Source organism: Colletotrichum higginsianum, chromosome 5 (assembly GCF_001672515.1).
Source record: "Colletotrichum higginsianum IMI 349063 chromosome 5, whole genome shotgun sequence".
Taxonomy (NCBI): domain Eukaryota; kingdom Fungi; phylum Ascomycota; class Sordariomycetes; order Glomerellales; family Glomerellaceae; genus Colletotrichum; species Colletotrichum higginsianum.
Window position 1 is genome coordinate 3,789,040 of NC_030958.1, and position 15,802 is coordinate 3,804,841.

Consider the following 15,802-nt stretch of genomic DNA (forward strand, 5'->3'; position numbering starts at 1 on the left):
AGAGCTCTAGTTCCTCGGACCCGCCAGATTCGAATAAGTGACAAGTTTCCTAGAGTCTTCCCTAGGAATGTTTTTTTTTTTCTTTTCTTTTTCACTAGAGCTATACATACACCTAGGTACCTGACATATACGATAGAAAAATAAAGCATAAGGATCTAGTTGCTGCTGGGCCTAGATGCAATACCATTATAACCATGACGGCCCCCGATAGATGCACTTCGGCCATGTTCAGCTCACATCTGAATCGGATGCAGCTTGCATCCTACCTAGTGTTCGCCAATAACCCAATGGCTTTCCCTCAGCAGTTGTATTTCCCCCTTGGATTTATTTACTGGAAACACCAGTCCTGTCCGCATACCAAGTACACAACACGGCATCATGATCTTCCATCCCCAAGGCCTCTTGCTTGACTATGTATTTCACACGCAAGCAATGCATTCACCAAACCACATGATCCACACAGCACTTCTTGCCCCAGTTGATGAGTTCATAGGTGCCAAACACCCGATTCTTGTTAGAGCTAGGTACCTTTATACACCACCTCCAGGACATTGCCAAGGTCCTTACACTATCCAGCACAAGCACATGCTGTGCCCTGAACCAACCGACCTCACGGTCTCCATGTATATACATGACAACGCCACGGGGCATTTAACCCAAATCAAACCCAAATCAAACCCAAAATACATACCATATCCCCAACACCTTGCAGGACAATCCAGAGAAAAAAAATCCCATAAAGGACACTCTTGAAAACAACCCTCCTTGCAGAGGAAACAACGCCTGTAGTTTGTACCATCCAAACCGAAGCCGCCAGGAGTGACATCCCCAGCCCTGTCACCGGCACCAAGCCTTTTGATCCTAAAGGACTTTGCGTCCAATCCGTGTCCCCATGTATGTACAGCTGTCCAAGCTTCGGTCACACCACCAAAGCGTTTGGCTCGTTGGGTGGGCGTGAAGTGCTGTCACCACAGTTCACTGAGCCATGTGAAACGTATCTCCACTGACACACTGCGGAGCAAAAAAAGAGAAAAGAGTACAAAAGTAGTAAAGAGAAAAAGTCGAGAAACAAATATAATAATAAAAAAGGGTGGTGTGGAGGGGAGTGAGAAATTGAGAAACGGAATGCAGAAAGTTACTAGCTGGGGTGGCTGCAGTGCCTTGGTGTTCCCACTAGACCAGCATCCAGCCACTGTGCCTGCGTCGATCATGATGCCATACATAGCATGATTGCGGGCGAGAGGGAGTTCTGTCGTCTTTTTTTCTTTTTTTCTTTTTCCCTCGTTCTTTTCGGTTTTCTTGCTTGACCTTGCAGGTCGCCATGGTGTTGGTTGTGGTTGTGGGTGGATGTTGGGCAGACTCACGTCATGCAAAAGGCCAAGTCAGCCTAACGAATGCCTGAGCGCAGCCCAACGCCGATCCCGTACACAGTCGCGGGGTAGGGGGTACAACGTAACACCCCAAAGCTGAATCAGAAACCCGGAAAAGAAGAGAATTAGGTCAACGAGATGCGAGACATGTTGGTCAGTAGAGGGCGTAACCATCGAGCCCCTCGGCGAGCGGGTCCTGGAAGGTGGTGGGTGTCACCGTGTTTGACGATGAGATGGAGAAGGCCGGCTCGTGCGACGACAGGCCGTTCATTGGCGAGTTGGACGTAAAAGGCGAGAAGGCGAATGCTTCCGACGCCGACGAGAGCGGCATGTTGGTCACGGCCAGGAACGACGCCTGAGACGTATCGATGGCCGCCAGCTCGGGCATGTGGTAAGACGTCGTGAAACCCATGTCGTAAGTCATGTTTTCGCCCATGTGGCCCAGGGAGAGGTCCATGGACGCCGACGGGTCAAACTGGACGGCCTCTCCCTCGTCCTCCTCCTGGGCCTCGGCCTCGGCATCGGCCTCGGCAGCCTCGTCGTCGGCCGTGACAAACACCTCCTCCATCCACTGCTTGAGCTCGTTCATGGGGGGCCAGTCGCCGCCGCCCTTGCCGCCGCGCTTCTCCTCGTCGTCGCCCCTCTTGTTCTTGCCACGGGGGGTCTTGGGCTTGAAGTGGGTGCGGCGGAGGTGGGCTGCAGCATTGTAGTAGGCGCCGTACTGCTTGCGAGCGACGCACTGCTTGCATTTGGAGAGCGGGTTGATGGCCTGGACACCGGGTTGAATGCCCACTGTCGAAGGGTCGCGGCACACAAACTTCTTTACGACGCCCTCGTGCTTTGCGTTGATGTGTCTTCGCAGCTCGTGGTCGCCACGGAAACCGTCGGGATGCTCGTTGCACATATCGCAGAACACCTTGGGGTGCTTGGGGCGAGTGTAGGAGCCCTTGGACACGGCAACCTTGCCCTCCTTCTTCGCAGCAGCAGCTGCTGCAGACTGGGATGGCTTGGCGGCCTCCAGAGGCTTGGGGCAGATTTTGGTCCGGTGCGCATTTTGGATCTGCTGCAGGCGGGCCTCCTTTGCGCGACGCTCGGTAGTCGACTTTGTCGAGGCAGTGCTGTTGGCAGAGATGGAGCGCTCCATCATTGAGGAGCCCTGCGAGAGGAATTGTTCTTCCATGGGCGACTGCTGCGCGTACTGCGGGGAAAGGCTGGCGCCGGCGCCGACGTAGGCAAGGTAGCTCTCGGGCTTGACGTTGGGGGAAGTGCCAGTAGCCGGGACGGCGTACATGTCCGAAGGCATGTAGTCGGCGACTTGCGACTGTGCCGAGTTGATTCTCGCCATTTCGAACGCGCCGTTGAGGGACTGGTTGTCGAAGCGGTTGTCGAAGGAACTGTTTTCCCTCGTCAAGGGCATGGTCTCGGCGGCGGAGATACCGGAGCTCATCGACGGGCAAGCCGAAGTGATGAGGCTGGCCTGCGAGTTGCGGCCGTCGTAGGGGTTGAGGAAGTTCTGCTGCGGCGGCGGGATCATGGCGGGGGAGGGTATCTCGTCATGCGCGGCCAGGTAGTCGGCGATGTTCATGCCGACGCCGGGGTCCGGGAAGGCCGTGTGTTCCTCGACGGGCGAGAGCCCGGAATGGCGACGATTTGACGGCGCTCTCTGCAGGGAGGACTCAAACAGCACATGAGGGTCGTCTTGGCCTTGGTAGAAGCGATCCATCATCGTGTTGGGGTGATTTGAAGATGTCTGGAGGGGCTGCAGAGGACCCTTGACGACAAAGGGAATCGACTTGTCCGATCTGTTGGACGCGCTTCTTGACATGCCTGTCATGGGCGCGGCGCGGGGGTGCTGCTGTGACATGACCCTCGCGCGCTTGACAGGCTGGGGCGAGTCGTCGCTGGTGCGTTCCTGGGAGCTTGTTAGTACGGAGGGCGCCCCAGTTCATGACGGCGACGACGGGTGGTGCGTTACCATCATCCTCGGCGGTGCGGCGGAGTAGCCCATGTTGGACTTGCTCCTCGGGATCGTGGCCCGGCGGCCCAGAGGGACAGCATTTGACTGTAGTTGTTGTTGATGATAATGATGTTGTTGTTGGACAAAGGTTGCATCTAGTTGTAGTTGGAAGTCGCCTTGGGTAGGGAGCAGGTTCACGGGATTGCTCTGGGCGGGTGGTGCGGATACATTCTGCTGGAGCATAAAGTTGTGGAGGTTGTGGAGGTTAGCCAGTTCTTGCTGCTTCTGATGCATCTGGCGCTGGATCTCTTGGACGTCCTGGTAAGGATGGCTCATGTTGAGAGTCAAGTCGACGCCGAACAGGCGGGGTGATGAGCAAAGACTAGGGTTGTGTTTGGCACTGTGGAGAGGGGTGAAGTGTATCGGGACCTCAGCTCAGTCGAGTGATCCAGGGCCGTCCGAGTCAGGACGGGAGAGGCCAAAGGCGTTGGATAGTAGTTGGTGGCTGGCTGGTGAGATGTGTGAAGCGGCGCGATTTGTGGTGGTGCAGCCTCGTTCTTGTTTCTCCAACGCATCCAAGGGCCCCCGAGTGACGACGGTGGGAACCTGGCGGGGATGTTTGTAGTTGTCTGGTCTGGAGCGAGAGACAAGACAAGAGACAAGGCGGTTGTTTGTTGGCTTGTCCCGGTTGCAAAACAATAAACCTCGAGGGCGATGCTTTCTGTTCTCTTTCTCTCTCTTCTCTCTCTTTCGTGGTGTCTCTCTTCCGCTCGAGACTCTCTCGCTGTCTCCTGGGGTAGATGGGGCCTCGAAGATTTGTGCGAGGACGAAGTTTCAAGGTTGACTTGGGAGGCAAGGCGAGACAAGGCGAGTAGAGTCGAGTCGAGGCGAGTCGATGGAACAGGGAGATTGTGGCTTCGAATAGGAAGACGATCGTGGGAGGATATGGGAAGGCGGACGGTGCGATGCCAGTGGTTTAAAGAAGTCGACAGGATCAGCAGCGCAACGAATGTCCAGTCATGGAAGTGAGGCTTTGCGGCGTCTCCACAGCGAGCTGGTAATGTCGGTGGGACAGGCAAGACAGAGCACGCTAGACGAGCAGGGATGGTGATGGTGGTGGTGGTGGTGGTTTTTGATGGATGGGTGGATGGATGGATGGATGGATCATGGATGTGAAGGGGCGTGTGCGTTACGATGATGATGAGGTGTGGTGTGTGATGTAGTATGTGGTGTTGAAGGGAGGGGGGGTGGCTGATGGAATAGATTCAGGTTTAGTTTGGCTTAGGGGGGGAGAGAAACAGAAGGGACGAATGGGTTGTTGTGGATGATGGGTGGATGGGTGGATGGATGGAGGGTGTGATTGGAAGGGAGATGGACATGGAAGAGGCGGAAGAGGAAGAAGAGGGGAGGAAGTGGTGGTGGTGGTGGTGGTGGTGGTGGTGGTGATGAGCTGGCCGGCGTGGAGCTGCAGAGTTGCAACTTGCTGGTGCTGGGCTCTCTCTCTTGCTGTGAGTGTGTGTGTGTGCGTGTGTGCGTATCTTTTTTGATATTGCAATTGCAATTAGTGGTGTATTCTGCCCAGCGGGACAGAAAAAAAGGTGCGGTGAGAGGAAATGGGGGGTGTGGGCTGAGCGATGAGAGGAACAGACAGCTCGCAACCGGTACGTACTGTACAGTACTCCCTTCTCTTATGTGGGCAGCAGATCAGAGCCGAGCTGAGCAGCAGCAGCAAGAGTATCCGTAGCAAGAGCGAGAGAGAGAGAGAGAGAGAGCAACTGCAACTGCCAATAAGCAACAGTGTACACAAAAAACCGAAATGCAGGGAAGGAACGAATGGAAGCGAGGAAAGAAGGTTAAAGTGGATGCAGCCCGCCCGGCCGTGGCCGTGGCCGTGCCCCTAGCGACTCCAGGTAATTGTAATTGTGAACGTGACTTTTTCGAGAGATGAGCTTCTGCCTCCTAACTTAACTCTGCCTACTTACCTGTACGTACAGGACCTTACCTATCTAGCCTGCACAGTTGCACTACACAGGATACACCCGGGCAGCGGAACCCTGAGAAAGAACGAGACAAAAAAACAAAACAAAAAAGCACCCCCAAAGTACTGTGTATAGACGGTGAGAAGGGTGAACCAAACCCCCCCCCCCCCCCCCCCAGGGGTCTTCCCCGTCTTCTGCAGAGCGCTGGCATCGCGTTTTCTAGTTCCCAGCCAGCCTGCCTGCCTTGTGCTTGCCTCTACATACATCGTAGGTAGACTCCGTACGTAGTGCAGAGTACATCTCGTGCCTTGGATGGTCCTTCGACTCCTCTGGCCAGCCAGAGTGGGCCGGGTGCCGGGGACTGTATTTTCGGCTTCGGTGACGAATGTCCCTGTTTCCGGTGTATTTTTGGGCCCGAGAGAGGGGTGTGCGGGTGGGTTGGCGCGGCGAGACTTCGAGTGCCGTGTTGCTGTCGAAAGTGAAAATGAGAGTGAAAGTGAAAGTGTCAAGTGCTAGCTTGGGGGGGGGGAGGGGGGCGTGTGGGTACCGAACACGTCTACTAGCGTGTGCGGTATGAGACAGGGGGGGTAAGCAGTGTCCAATCAGCACCTCTCTGTCTCTGTCTCTGTCACTCTCACTCTCACTCCACACGTCGCTCACACTGGCCTCTCACCTACTTGACCGCTGACTTGGTACGGAGACTTACACTACCGTTGCTGTCCTGGGCTTTTGACTTTTGCATCGTTACTGCATCGAGACTGCCCCCCCCCCTTCGTCGAACCGCGGCACGGAAACCTTGCCCTTAGCTGGGCTGTACTCAGTAGCTGGGCTGTACTCAGTAGCTGGGCTTTAACCGGGCTTTAGCTGGGCTGTAGCTGGGCTGTAGCTGGGCTGTAGCTGGGCTGTAGCTGGGCTGTAGCTGGGCTGCCATGGGTGAAGCTTTGCCTAACACAGTCTCTGGTGCTGCTGCTGTCCCCTTTCGCCAGTCATTGTGACCTGGCCTTTCAATGTGGCAGGCAGGCAGACGTACTTCGCAAAGCATGGCGGGCCGGCCAAGAACTGAACCTATGCGTCACAGAGGAGACGGGTTGCCCATCTGTCTGTCTACTCTCCCATCCCCGGACGCTCATCACGGCATCACGACTCAACCACACACGAACACTGCGTGACCGACCAACCCCCCCTGGCAAAATGAGAATGGGCCCCGACATCGTGATCGTCCCGAACTTTCCTAGAGGTCCACTTCCATGCGGTGGATCTCCCATCTTGCTCGCCGCAGAACGAGATCGCCGTGCTTGATGAGATGAGATGTATGCCGGCCGCGTAGGTAGGTATGTGCGTGTGTCCGAGTCTCTCTCTCTCCCCCCCCTCTCTCATACACTCTCTCTCACTCACACACTCTATCCGTAGAGTGAGTGGTCTCTATCAGTCTCGATCCCAACAAACTCCCCTCCACCTCATTCATCCCTCCATCCAACCGCCAGTTCCGATCTCGTCGCACTGTCGCAGCTCCGTCTCTTGTGCAGAGAGCGCCCACATCACATTTCATCAGACTGTCTGAACCGGTGAAGAATGACTTGACTCTCTTGACTTCGGCCCATCTCTGTGCTTGAGTTCCGCCCGCAAACCACTCCCACCCCCCTCTTCCCCTCGGCTCCCGCAACTTGTCCCAACACGGTGACCATCGCGCGCCATTGACCGACTGTGCGTGCGCCGAGTAAGAAAGGGAAAATGGTGAGAGGGAGGGGGGAGAAGGGAAAAAATCCAAACGCACCCCCGCGTTACACAACGCATGAACATCGAGGGAAAACACCAGACCAGACCACGATCAAACGAGACCAGCCAAACTATCCTCCTCTTTTTCGAGGGCACCGAGCGCCAGGCGCGACGATGGTGTGCGTGGCTTTCCTCGGGAGGAGGTCTTACCGCCGCCCGCCGCCGCCCGTCTGACATGACTCGTCCCTGACGCCGTCGACCGTTAGGTTTATCGTCCCGCGCTACTTACATGACAGCGCGCGCCGTTGACTATCAACAGCAGTACCCTAAACCCTCCCAGGGAGGGGAAGACGGAAACCTTGTTTTGGTCCTTTCTTGACATCGTCCCATCCGTCGAAAGGGGGGGGGGGGGGGGGGGGCTCAAAGCAAAACACCACCACCATTATCAAAAACATCACCCGCCAAACGGCCAAACGGCCAAACGGCCTCCATCATGATGACAGGCTTGGCGGATTCAGACTCCGCCATTGTCATGGAGAGGAGAAACCAGAAGGGAAACAAGGGACGGAAATCCCCCCCTCTTGCTTTGGAGAAACTCTATCCGTACTTCGTCCCGACCTGCGATCTCTCTGTAACCCCCTTGCCCCGCCTCGTGAATTCGCGTTCTTTTTCATTTTCTCGTCCTGGATTACCCTTTTGAAGAAGAGCATACCTTCAACAGCGTTCATGCGGAGCTATCCTAGCCTTGCTTCCCTCCCCCCTTCTCACATTTCCCCTCAATTGGCAGAGAGCTTTCTGCCCCTCTCTGACGGAGACGGGGTCAAAGAGCGAATTGGCTTTTTGCTTGTCTTTTCGGGACGATATCCGGATGAGAGGGGAGGGGAGCCAGGTCGACAACCTAGCTACCGAGTAGATTCATGAGTTTTCGTCCCAATTCTCGGATCATAATTCTCTACCCTTTTTTCCCCCTCTCCTCCTTTTTTCTTTCTATCTTTTTTCTTCCCTCGCTCTCTTTTTCCGTCCGACTGATGCTCTGCCGTCCGTGATCCAACTAGACTTCGCAAAAGTATCCAAGAGAGGGAGCGATAATTACTCCGTGGTGACGACTCCCTAGTGAGGGGGAAACAGGTGGTGCGAATCGTCAGTCTCGAATGACGGAACGCGTCAAACGTCGGACAAGGACCGGCGAATCATAGGAGTGAGATTTGATTGTAAATTCTTTTTCTCCCTTCCCGGTATGCTTTGCGTATCTTGAACGACGACGACGACAACGACAACGACAACGAGTCACACAATGAGAAAACATCCCCAAACTTAGCCTCGTGTAAGGGGGGGGGCCGTGGACCGTGAATTCGGTGTCCGTCCCTACCCGGCAGACCAAGCCCCCTTGCCCCGAACTACCTAATCTGACTGATCTCAATTCTCCCGGTCTGGGACCGGGGACGGGGCAGTCGGAAGGGAGGCCCGGCATGCTCTCTGTTTAAGACACATGAGCAGCGCGGGATGTTGATGCATAAAGAAAAGAAACGTGAGCATGACGGCAGTTGGCGCTGTATACATCGCAGACGCGTCCGGGGAATGCTGGGAAGGGAGGGGGGTGTGGTCTTGGAGGGGGGGGATTTGCGCCAGCCCGAGGAATAAGAAAAGGCAAAAGAAACATCGCCAGAGACATCGCCCGTCATCGTGGTCGACGGCAGGGACACTTGGGGCAGCAGATCCCGCCTCTTCTCCAAGGGGGGGGGCGTTCCATCTTCAGGCGTTTTCTCACCGTCACACGGAAACAAACATGCAGCTTCCCGTGTCCACGCCGAAAGGCTGATGATTTGTGCCCATGGACACGCCCCGACCATCCCATGCCATGGCCATGATCTCCCCTCCAAAGCTCAGGGGCTCAGGGCAGAGACTCCATGATGTTCAGGCACATCGACCATCTCAGCCTCCCCTATTGTGTGTCTCTGGGGGGGGAGGGGGAGGCATCATGTCGTGGATGTCCATCACCGACTGCAACCCGACGTCTCTCTTGAAATCGGCAACGATGCGGCGAGGGGGGTTTGCTAGCTGACCACCACCTCCTCCTCTTCCTCCTCTTTTACCCTCGTCCTCCTCATCCGCCCGCGTCCTCGTCTGTATCACCTCAGCTCGTCACCTTACTCGACAGAACCTCGCTGCATCTCGAGCGGGAAAACGCCTAACCACTGGACGTCAAGCCAGCCAGCCATGGCCCATTCCATCCCATAGCAGCAGCGGGCACATCACATCCACAGACGACCCCCGCGATGCATATACGGTGCCCACCAGTGGTCGCATCTCATCCATCCTCAGTCTCGCGATCCCCGTCCAAGTGACATCCATTGGGCCATGTTGGTGGTCCAATCGTCGTGCTGTTTGCCTCGTTTTCCCTCGGGGTACGTACCCTCGCTCACCTCTTGATGTTGATGCTGATGTTGATGTTGGAGAACCAATCCCCCCACACACTAGACGATCATCACCGCAGTCCTGCCGTACGTCTTACTGGCGCCCACTGAAGGGCCACCTGGCTGCTGTACCTAGGCTGCCTGTCCTGTGATTGAGTCGGTATTGGGGGGAGGGGGGGTCCTGAAATGGCCTAGCTCAGTGGTGTTAGCTACCTACTACAACTTGCAACAACTGGAAACTGCTCTATTTCCAGTTCCCCCCACTCATACGACCCCACTTGCCGCGGGATTGCGGTCATGACGAATCACAGCCTGTTGTGTGCTCGTCTAAATGAAGACTAGCGCCGCAGGGCGTAGCTCGATTGGCCACGGCTCGTTCCCGCAAAGTGAGGCTGCCGCCCCGCCTCTGGAAGCCATTGGCTCCTGCCGTCTGCGATCCCGCCCGCCTACAACACGTGTGTGGGGGGGATGGGAACAGAACGGCAACGAGAGTTGGAGAGAGAAAGCAAGAGCAGCGCACCGTTGGCGCCATTTACCGGCTTCTAACCTGCTAACCTGCTGGCTTGACGCGGTAATCTCGTCTCCCTACGGATACGCTTGCTACTACTTTAGGTAAACACTCACTGTAAGTAGCTGAAGACAAGGCACTTACACACGAAGCCCACTTGTGTGGTTTACTTCCAAGGACATGCCGGACAAGGGGTCGGTCAGTCCCCATCTAAGTACAGTAGGTAAGTACGGATACCTCTGCATCCGTATAGAGAACTCCAAATCTCCAACTTCCCCATTTCATCCTTCATCAAAGTCAATCCAGACCTGCTCGCCGCCCCCCACCGGTCCAATACCAAGCAAAACAAGCAATCATCTTGCTTTCCAGAAGAAGCCTGGGATCGTCCCGCAAACCACCATCGCCGCAACAACTCCGCCGCCGAGGGATCATCCCGTTCGTTTCAAGTCCACACGGCGAGAGAGAGAGAAAGCCCGCCCAGTTCCAAAAGTTGGCAGAACCCGCCCGGAATGAAGCATCTCCAGACTCCTGACTCCAGATTCTTGACCGCCGGAGCGATGCCGTGTCTTCAATTGCGAACCCCATCCCCCCTCCCCCTCCCTCTCCCCCTCCCATCTCCCCCTCCCATCTCCTTGCGGCAATGGTCCATGCATCTTTGCGACAATCTCCCGTCATCAGACGGCGGCTTTCCGTCTTGGGGGAGGGATGATCCCGGCTGCCCCGGGACGTATTCCTTTCCCTTTCTTTTGCGAGCCTGTGTCTGCCGCCCTTTCCCCAGTTGGCGGCTGCGACAAATGGTTATCCCCCCCCCATCTTCTCGCAGATCGTAACTCTGTTCGTCACCCCTCACTGACTGAATTCGCATCTCGAACACGCGGGATGATTTCCCGGGGGGGGACTCTACGCTACGTAACGGGCGCACACGACTCACGCAGAGCGACTGACCGTACGGACACACTAGTTCTACTCAATGAAGGTTGATATGACAAGAGTGGGTTTGGTCGTATCCCGCAATGTAATGCTCGACCGTCGCTCATTTCGCTTTCTCTCGCGCTTGTCATCGCTTCTAGACCGTCTTACGAATGGCACCGTTCCACTCGTCGGCGACACGGCTCTTACCGCTCTCCACCTCACGAGGTTGTCTCGGTGAGGTCATTTGCGGATTTGCGGTCATCGGCCAATGGATAGTGGACGCAACCCAACGGAGCCCAGTCCGACGCCAGCATTTTGCTTTACTGAGTGCCGCATGGTCTCCTTTTTTTTTTTTTTTTCTCAGTTCTTTTTGGGGGGAATAATCCCATCTCAACCTCATGTTGCCAAGCACAGAAACCGTCAGTCTGGTGTATTCATCTTCTGTGCGGAGGCTGTGCCGGACAAGTCCATGATGTTGCCGGCACGGCATGACAAACCACACCATACCACACCACACCATGGTCCGCACGGTTGCATTCCTACGCCGATTCCCCCTCGGCAGAAGGAGGCACACCACACATCCTCAGCGGCTACTGACACATGCATGTTTGTTTGTTTGTTTGTTTGTTCGTTCGTTTTAGCCGTCTTTCTTATTGGTCACACCTATCTCGGTGAAGGGGGGCCGCCGCACACGAGAGACAAGACACTGATACCAAGAGCGCCTTACCGCTGGGACATTGTCATCCAATCCGGGCAACCTTGAGTTCGCTTTAAACTTCAAACTGGCCCGTGAGGCGCAAGTTAATGCCTCTCTATCTCACTTACATACATACGATGTACCATCGTATGCATACGCACACACACACACACACACACTCACATACACACACACTCATATTGGGCCTCAACGTGTAATGGACGCGTCCCCTTCGCCGAATAGGATGAATCCGTGGATCCGTGCCCTCCTTCGGCCCCCCGCGCCGCATTGCAGCTGCTTTTGCATGACATGGCATGGCATGAGCTTGGCCGTAGGCACCGCGGCGCTGCGCCGACCCACGCGCAAGAGAATCAGTCTGTCCCCCCGAAGTCTTGCCCGCCCGACGGTGCGGGCTGGCTGGCCAAGTACGTCGTGCAGCGGCTGCCTGACAGCCTACCGCGATATTGTGTCCTATCAGGCAACCAGAGAGCTAAACGCTTCCTGTGGTCAGCCTCTGGTGGGGGGGAGGGGGGAGGAGCAGCAGCCGGAGAGCCACTGGTTAGGCCGGTGCCGGTTCGAGATCGGGACGTTTGTGTGTGCAACTGCAGGATCTACGTGTTTTTGTGCCCATCCTGGAGACTTGTGATGGAGGCAGAGGCCGTGTTCGAGTACAACACTATTGCTGATATCGCTGCAATGCATAACATCCCAGACTGACTAGCCCCCGGCAAAGAGAGTGAGTCCTTGGCCACGTCAAGTCCCCTTTCCTTTGTTGTTAGCGGCTCTTGGGATGTCCAGGAGTGATTGGTCCCGGCAGCTCGGTGAAGCTGCGAGGCCGGAGGACAGCGGGCGCGAGAGCAGCTCGCTGCTAGCTAACGAGTCCATCTCGCTCAAGTCCTTTCCAGAATGAGGTACTTCCTGTAGACTGCACTGTGACATGAGGCTCTGTTTCGTGAAGCCATTTACACACCATCAGTCGCCGCTGGCGGGCCACAGAAAGTGAAGCGAATCAGCAATCTGTCATAGTTACTTCCTGCTTTCAAAAGAACACTTCTCAACTACTACTCTATGTTTTAATCCATACCAGCTTCCTTAATGGATCAGTATGAATTGAAAGCGACAGATGTGCCTAGCTATCTTGCTGCATGGCGTGATAGAAGCTGAATATTTGTCGCGTGGCACTCGCAGCGTGCTACGAGATCCCTTTTACCATCACTCGGTCAGCATTGCGAGTGAAGTGGTCAACGTCCATAAACACCACAAACATATCTCGTCCCAGATCAACGTGTCATGGGAAGTGAGACGCAGAGATCGCAAGCGCATTTCGTCTTCAAACGTCCAGGGGACAAGAGTCTATAGTTGCCTCGCGCCAAGTTTGTTTCTTCAGCGCGGAACTTCTTACTCCTCCGTCTTCTTCCACACGTGCGGATTTTATGCTTGAGAGATTCTTGATCCGTATTCTAACAAATCACCATGCTTGACTGACCGACTCTCTCTCTCTTGTGGCTGGCCTTGACCAGTAAGGCTCTGCTGCTCGGCGCCGTTTGACTGGCGGGTCGATATTGTACCGCGTTCAACCCCCTTTCTGAAGGGTGTGCGATGAACTGCAGCCTGCCTGAGTGGCGCTCCTGAATCCGTAACCTGCTGGAGGAAAACAGAGGTCACCCCAAGACATGGAAGAGAAATCCTTTCAGGGGAAATGACTACGCTCTTTGGAAGAAAAGGGGGGGGGGAAAGCCACTGGGAAATAGAATCTCTGGCCCAACCTCTGAGTAAATCTCCGTCGTTACAGGTTTCCGCAAAGGCACGTCTCAGTGTGTTCGCCGACTGCTCACTACAAATTCCATCATGAAGATGAAGGTTTTTCCTCGTGACCCCTGGCGGAAAGCGGCCTGCCTGTTCTCTGCCGCGGCGTTCTCCACGTTCGCGGTCAACCTGGCCTTCACGCTCTGGGCGACGAGGTGGCAAGGCGAGACCGTCGACGACGGCATCGGCGTCGTCTTCGAGGGCGGCTGCTCCGACATCAAGAGGCTCAACACAGCCGTCCACGTCGTCATCAACATCCTCAGCACGGTGCTCCTCGCCGGCAGCAACTATTGCATGCAGTGCGCAATCGCCCCGACCCGGTCCGAGATCGACCGCGCCCACGCGAGGCGGAAGTGGCTCGACATTGGCGTCCCGAGTATCCGGAACTTTGGCAAGATCAAATTGGAAAAGAAAGCGCTCTGGCTTCTTTTGTCCTTGTCGTTCTTTCCACTACATTTACTGTAAAATTGGCCAGCACTCTAGACTTTTTGCTAGATCTGACGAGATCAACTAATTCGCAGATACAACTCTGTCATGTTCGCCTCAACTTCCGTGAACATTTATAAAGTGTTCATAGTGAAGGAACAGTTCATATTGGAAGAGAACAGAGCTCTGATCCAAAACCGCTCGGAGCCTCTTGCTCAGATGTACGAAGGCTTCAAAACCGGCATCCTGAAGCCCATTGTCGCGTCTGAGTGTCTCAAAGCCTATGGAACCCCGTTTCAATCCTCGAGAGGCAACCTACTGCTGGCCACGAACGAACCTGATATAATTGATATATACCCCAAGACCAGACTCCCATCGGACTCGTTCTCGTATTATCACTATGAACAAGGGTACACAGCGAGCCTCCGGATGCGAGAGGACGGTCAATTGGATCAGCCTTTTGAATGGATTTGCCTTAATGACGATGAACGAATCTGCGAGGAACTGATACCCAAAATCCGGGAAGCCCCGCAGGACTGGAGACCATACGAAATGACAGTGACACAATTCTACAGCCAGGAAATGGAGGAACACTGCAGATTACTCTTTAGCGTCACGATCTGCTGGACTGTGACCGGTCTGAATCTGCTGAAAGGCATTCTCATGCTGTTTGTTGCTTTCCGAGGGGGCGATAGTCCCATCCTGACGATCGGAGATGCCGTGGCGTCGTTCCTCGAAATCCCCGACAATTTCACCAAGGCCATGTCCCTCAAACCGAAGAAACCCTTCACCGAGGAATGACTGGTCTCAAGCACCACAACAGCTCCATGTTCAACCACAACGCAAGTTTTCAGCCGAAAGTCGTGGCCGCTGGACCATATGCACTTTACTGTACGTATCAAGAAATCCGGCCACACGATCAGGTGGCCGCCTACCGCACATGGAGAAACCGCGCTTACCAGAAACTCAGGTATCTGGTCTCCGTTGCGATTTGTTTGTCCTTACTACTAAGAGGGCTTATGGTCATGGAAGGGAATAGAAGCATTGTACAGTTAGGATTCGGTACATTGCACTCCAAGACAGTCATGAACATTGGTCTAATAGGCCAAGGTTCCAAGTACCTTTTCCTGAATGCATTACTCGCCAACACCCCGCAAGTCATCATGTCTCTCCTCTACTTCGACTACAATGCCCTCTACACCAGTCTATGCATGGCTACCGAGTGGGATAGATTTGGTGGCGAGTACAAAGGTCTACGAGTGTCATCTACAAGCATAGGAGCACAGAGAGGCACGTACTTCCTGCAGCTGCCGTACCGCTACTCTCTTCCACTCCTCGTCTTTTCCGGGGCTCTCCATTGGCTTATCTCGCAAAGCATCTTCCTCGTCAATCTGGAAGTGTACGAGCCTTCACCTGCCAACATATTGTCCAGAGTTCGCGCGGCGGACAATGGGCCCAGACATGACTATGAGGGCGACGCGAACCTCATGTCGAGCGGATGGTCGCCATTGGGAACTTTTTGCACGGTTGTAGTTGCCCTGGCCATGATCGGGTTTCTTCTCGCGTCGGGATGGCGCCGTTTCAAGTACGGCATCATGCCTGTCGCTGGCAGCTGCAGCGCAGCGATATCCGCGGCCTGCCATCCCGACACAGACGAGGCAGAGGCGTGGGAGAAGCCGCTGCGATGGGGTGTGGTGGCCGAGCCATGCGACGAGCCACGACACTGCTCTTTCTCGAGCCTGCCAGTGGAGACCCCTACCAAAGGCCAGTGGTATGCATGAGGCAGATGCAGAGTGTAGATGCGATTTGTATAATTTGTGCAGTTCTCGATTTACGTTATGCTTAGGACATGTCTACCACCAGGCGTTCTGCTGGTGGCTGAGAGTTAGTCAAATGAGAGGGTGTATAACTCAACCTGCATGATTGTTGCCAGTTCAAGATCTACAATATAGGCAGTCACGTGCAATGTCTCTTATCGGTCATCGGATGCTTCTTCCCCGGTTCTACCGGTAAAACG

General features: G+C 55.0%; 3 protein-coding genes across 3 annotated transcripts; 1 reads left to right on the forward strand and 2 right to left on the reverse strand.

The window, feature by feature from the left end:
- Positions 1–1,524: 1,524 nt before the first annotated feature.
- On the reverse strand, positions 1,525–3,663 carry CH63R_08016 (Key lime pathogenicity protein; the record flags this gene model as incomplete). Its single annotated transcript, XM_018302990.1, has 2 exons — positions 1,525–3,282; positions 3,346–3,663. The coding sequence occupies 2 exons, from the start codon at positions 3,661–3,663 to the stop codon at positions 1,525–1,527; spliced, it is 2,076 nt and encodes a 691-aa protein (XP_018157768.1).
- A 1,862-nt stretch (positions 3,664–5,525) lies between these two features.
- CH63R_08017 (uncharacterized protein) lies at positions 5,526–6,048 on the reverse strand (the record flags this gene model as incomplete). The annotated part of the gene is made up of 2 exons (XM_018302991.1): positions 5,526–5,822; positions 6,013–6,048. The coding sequence occupies 2 exons, from the start codon at positions 6,046–6,048 to the stop codon at positions 5,526–5,528; spliced, it is 333 nt and encodes a 110-aa protein (XP_018157769.1).
- Positions 6,049–13,401: 7,353 nt separating this feature from the next.
- Positions 13,402–14,586, forward strand: CH63R_08018 (uncharacterized protein; the record flags this gene model as incomplete). Its single annotated transcript, XM_018302992.1, has 2 exons — positions 13,402–13,790; positions 13,881–14,586. The coding sequence occupies 2 exons, from the start codon at positions 13,402–13,404 to the stop codon at positions 14,584–14,586; spliced, it is 1,095 nt and encodes a 364-aa protein (XP_018157770.1).
- Between the last annotated feature and the right edge of the window lie 1,216 nt (positions 14,587–15,802).